The sequence below is a fragment of the Octopus bimaculoides genome, chromosome 10, assembly GCF_001194135.2.
Source record: "Octopus bimaculoides isolate UCB-OBI-ISO-001 chromosome 10, ASM119413v2, whole genome shotgun sequence".
NCBI lineage: Eukaryota > Metazoa > Mollusca > Cephalopoda > Octopoda > Octopodidae > Octopus > Octopus bimaculoides.
This window is the reverse complement of record NC_068990.1, coordinates 17,828,027-17,833,502: the sequence shown is the minus strand read 5'-3', so window position 1 is coordinate 17,833,502 and position 5,476 is coordinate 17,828,027. Positions and strand designations below refer to the sequence as shown.

General features: G+C 36.7%; 1 protein-coding gene across 5 annotated transcripts in view; it reads right to left on the bottom strand.

The window, feature by feature from the left end:
- Positions 1-33: 33 nt before the first annotated feature.
- The window catches only part of LOC106883985 (golgin subfamily A member 1), a 74,896-nt gene continuing 69,453 nt past the window's right edge, over positions 34-5,476 (bottom strand). For all 5 annotated transcript variants that reach the window (XM_052971065.1, XM_052971067.1, XM_052971066.1 and 2 more), the window contains 3 exons: positions 3,798-3,908; positions 1,219-1,572; positions 34-764 (listed from right to left, as the gene is read on the bottom strand). In XM_052971065.1, coding sequence (XP_052827025.1) covers positions 606-764; positions 1,219-1,572; positions 3,798-3,908 — 624 coding nt within the window. In that variant the 3' untranslated portion in view covers positions 34-605. The remainder of the gene's footprint in view (positions 765-1,218; positions 1,573-3,797; positions 3,909-5,476) is intronic.

Here is a 5,476-nt window from a genome sequence, read left to right as displayed (position 1 = left end):
ATTAAAAAAAAAAAACCATGGGTTCCAAAATGATGACAGGGTTTAACAAAAAGATTTTTATTTTCAGTGGCAACCAAAATAAATACACAGCCATACCAAGAGTTAATCAAGTACCGAATTACCAAGTACCACTACCTAACTGCATTTGCACCTGCAATCATGCATCAGACTTACTGCATATAAATATTAATTTATATTGTGTATATATATATATATATATATATATACACAAACACACACACATTTATATATATATTTAGTTGTACTACTAGATTGGAAGTTTTGTTTTGATGGTATATTTATTGTCAGTTCCTTGTCTTTTTCTTTCCATTTTTATTTTACTTTTTTTTTGTTACCGCAGTTATTTCTTTTTAAATTAATTTGTTTATACAAGAGATATAAGAAAATAGTGTCCTTTCTTTATACAAGGTGGTCATTTACATAGGTGAAGCAGCAAATAGCACTGAGTATGATGATGATGATAAGAGAGAGAGAGAGATAAAGAAGAAAGAACAAAAGAAAGAGAGAGATATATAATAATGAAGGTGGAAGTGGTGATGCTTATATATCCCATGGCAATCGTCTCAATAATTAAAACATGGTTGCTAAAATGAGGGTGGTATAATTTTGGCAGTTTGACCGCGGCCAAGTGAAGGGCGTGACCCAAACCAGGACATTTTGTACTCAAGAGTATCTCGAATCATCTGCTGCTCGTCTTGTGTGAATTTCAGGAGAACAGACACTGCTCGGATTAGTTGCAGGGCCTGCAACAAAAACAAAATAAAATGTTACAATGGAATAAAAAAAAAAATATATACAAAAATATTGAGAATATCTAACATCCTTGAAATAATTGTAAACGTGTTGGTGTGACTGTATGAGAGGATGTGGTAGCCAGAAACTGGAAGTAGCTCATTACATATATGCATGGAAGATGGATGTTAAATGATGATGATATATATACATGGGTGGGTGGGTTATTTCTGTCTTCTTGTTTTGACATTGATTGATAGTTGTAAACGAGTGTCACCATCATACAAGCAGTGTCTTTCATTTCCTGTTCCATGAAAAACATGTCTGAAATTGAGCAAGCATTACCTTATTTGAAAGCTGGCAACTGTTGACAACAGAAGGGCATCTGAGCATGGAAAATTGAACATTACAATGATGATAAGCAAAAAATGAAAGGAAAAAGAAAAGGACAAAAGTGAAATTTACTTCATTCTCTCGGCTCAGCATAAACTTCAAAACAACATGTTTCAGGTAGAGGAAGTTGACGTCTTTCTCGTCGGCTTTAACTCGGAATGAATCAGTTGCATGAACTGGAAGATCGGAATGAGTACGCATGTGGTTTAACTCAAGGCTTTTGGCATAAGCCTCGTGAGGCAGCTTATTAAGGCTAGTGGATATATTTACAGACTGTTCAAGATTGTTTTTTCTCTTGAGAGGAGGTGTGTTAGAGGAGTCCCGATTGTCTGGAGGTAGATTGTCATTTGGAAGCGCTTGGACTTTCAATTCTTTCTGAAGAGTTTTCCGTAGATCTATTAATTTTTGCTGTTGGCTCTTCAGTGTCTGCAGAAAAATAACCATTAAAAACATAGAATTATATGTGTGTATGTATATATATATATATATATATATATATATATATATATGAATGAATGAATGACAAAAGAACAAGAATCATTAACTTACAGATGTTTCTGCTATAAGCAATACATTCAGAGCTCAGTGCTTGTGCAACATCTTGTAGCTTCCTAAGAGCCATTTATACATATAGTTTCAAAAAAACAAATCCCTTAGACCACATAAGCCAATGACAGAGCTACTATATGGTCAGCTGATCTGCTAAATCTCACACCATTTTAAAAGAATGATGCAGTGCACAAAGTAATCAGAAAAAAAAAAAAAAACGGGATAGTCATGGCTGCAATGCATTCCATAGCAAATGTACTACAACTTGTAGCTGTGGTGGCATTCATCCAGGCTGGATTGAGCTGGCTCCAACTAATGAGTTCACCATGTCTCTCACAAATGCTGACAGCATCCAACATTAATGCTTCTGCCTGTGGCCCAAAAAAAAATCCAGCTTCAAAATTTGACAAATTCCCCAGTGGGAGAGCAAGCACATTGGATAGCATGGATGTTGTAAGCCAGAACCATCATTTACTTAATGGGAGACTGTGCCATGAGTCATTGCTAAAGATCATCCTGACAGGAAGTGTAGAGTTCAAGAGGCTCTCAAAGACATTTGTGGATTAACAACATCAAAGAATAGACTGGAAACAAAAACTTGGCTGATTGTATGCATGCAGCACAATACAGAGGGAACTGGAGAATCCTAGCAAATGACACATTTAAGACACCTGGTTGGGGGAAGGGAGTAGCATCCATGGCCCTTTTATGACCCTCTGAAACCAAGAGCAAGGAAGTTATCAGATCTGGCCTGAATGCTTGCAATAAAGCAGGCTCTGCTAATGATACCTAAAGATCAGGTGGTGAAGCTGAAACAGGTGTCAGATCAATTATACCACTGTAAAATAAGAAGATCAAAAGCAAATGTGACCTCATTCTGAATTTGAATTCTTCTAGCTAGCATTAGACATTTAGTTCACTTAGGTCTTTCCAATGTGTTCTTCATTGTTAAAATACAGCCATACATTATAAAAGTTATTCAGTAGTGGAAGGAGAGATCAATGCAGTTTGATACCCAGCCTAAACATCTACAGGAAATAAACAGGGAATGGGGGGGGGGAGCAAGAAAAAACTGGGGCTCTAAGCAAATGCCTGCTAAATTTTGTTGAAATTGATTTCCTATTGATTAGTTGATGTAAAACCAGGAAATCTGTTGTTGAGTCAACTGTTTCATGACATCAACAACAGCTTTCATTCCTTCACAACACACCATTCTCACGACTATAGCAATTTTTTGGAGCTAATTAAAGTATTCACATAGATTTATTATTCCTCTCTTTATAATCAATTGCCTCAACTCTCAACACTTACGTCACTTGCCACAAAGTTGAGCTAGATGGAATTTGAACTCAGAACATAACCAAATACCACAAAGCATTTTGTTTGACAAGCTACAGCTTTTGCCATCCACCAGCTGAGCAAACTTTTTAAACTGCATGGCCAGTTTTGTCCCCACAGAAAAGTATTTCACTTTACATTGGTTCTGAAGAACACAAAGTTACTTAGATGCACTATCACCATTATTTCTATGGTTCCACCTTGACCAATCAAACACCCCCACTCCTTCTTTGAAAATCTAAGTAGCCACATGATCCCTCTACAGCAAATCTGTTCTGCTCTGGCCCCTTCTCTCATTCTTTAATTCCTCATCTCATAGCATAAAGTTGCTTCTCTTGGAGTTTATAGTCTTGCAAGATTCATGATGGTCTCATTGGTGCTGGTGCCATGTAAACCACACTCTTTAAAGTGGTTAGAATTGGAAAGGGCATCCAGCTGTAGAAACCAAGCTAAAAAGACCCCTCAGATCCTATCAAACCAGTCAACTCCTATGTCAGCATGAAATAGGGACATTAAATGATCTTGTAATTATACTGGATTACTAATAAGAACAAGCCACCTTGCCAGTTGTTAGACTTGCAATGACAAGCAACCAAATCTCCCTCAAATCACACTTCTATTTTAGAATAAAACAAACAAAAATTGCATAATGTAGACTGAGGTACACAACTGAAAACAAACAAAAAAAACTGGTTTGATGAGATCAAACAATGGCAACAGAAGAGACAAAATTTACTGAAAGGAAAGGAAAAACACTAACTCACCTTATTTTTATCATTAAGTGTTTCTTCTAATTGGCGTAAATTATTCCTTGTTAAGATGAGTTCACTTGAAAGCTCAGCACCATCTTGTATCTGTGTTTCCAGTTTAGCAATCTAGGTAAGAATAAAATACAAAATCAGGTGAAGTTAGAATTTGGTATTATAGTAGTTTTAGTGTAAGTGTGGTTGTAGTCCACTTCCCAAACACATGGTTTCAGGTTCAGTTCCTCTGCATGGCATCTTCTACTATATATAGCCCCAAGCCATCCAAAGCTTTGAGAGTGGGTTTATAGACAATCTGAAAGAAGCTCTTTGTGTGTGTGTATTTCTTTTCTGGAATTGGTTCTCAAAGTACATACAGGGGATGTGAATTCAAGTCGTACATACAGGAGATGTGAATTCAAGTCTCACAAACACTCTTCAACCTGTTCTATCCAAAAGGGTTCTTCAACTCAATATTTTCATGCTGTTATTTACAGCTTTATGTGTGCTTCAAGAACTAATTGCAAAAAAGATATTCCAGGTTCTCTCAAAAGTTTGTAAATTTTTATGATGTCATCAACAACAACAACACACACACGCAAGTAAATACATGTGCATGCATAAGTCACACTATTTTGTATTTGATTTTAAATGAAAACACTGGGGAGGAACTTATGAGTAAATACAGTGTGTGTGAATGCTTTTAAGTCCTTGTCTTAATGTCATCTGATAGTTGTTAATGAGTGTTGCTTGCAATGAGGCAGTCATTTGTTTCCAGTATTGTGAAAATCAGTCTGGCCATGGGAAAATATCATCTTGTTTGGAAACAAGTGAAGGTTGGTGATTAAAAGGGCATTCAGTCAAAGAAATTCTGCCTCATTCAAACTAGTCCAAAGCATGTAAGTATGGAAAAGTGAACATTAAAATAATGACGTGATAGTCTTCAGATCTTTAGATATTTAGCATAAAATCTGATTTATTTAAAAGAAAAAAAAAGAGATGAGTAAAATAAATAGTTCCATGATTTAAATCATGAAAAATTTGTAGTACAATCGTTGCACAAGGTGAGCTAAAAGTCACAACCCTTAACAGCTTAATCAAGTGGCTTCAAGTTGTTGCACCAACTTCATTTTCATGACTTTTGGTCAACCCTAATAGTTTCTCCACTTAAAGATAGTTAACAGAATTTCAGTCAATCATTGCTGTGAAGGTACCTGGCCTAATGGTTAGGGTGAAGGCAACATGGCCTAGTGGTACAAGCCACCCAGTGAGCTCCTATACAGTTCCTGTCACCCAATTTCATTCACATGTTCAGGTGATCAACCTACAACTATAGAGAATGTCTTGCTCAAGATGCTATGGAAGGAGAGTGTATGTGGGGCCCTTATAGGGGGTTCCTATAAGGTTGTTAATCACCCCTGATTGGAACTCTCCCGTATGACATGTACACATGCTCAGTGACTTGCTTTAACTTCCGCAGACGACTCACATACTGCACTGACTGGTTCGGCAAAGTTATTTCGCTACATAGATATCCTGCAAACGTAGCTATTCGTCGTATTTGGCTTCAGAGATTGAGACTTGTGAGGAAAGACTTTGTTTACACTGCAAATAGCCAAATGTGTTCCCAGCATTTCGTCAATTTTAATGGACTATCGAAAGATCACCCCTTGCCATCTGTTTTTCCAAACAAAGTATTT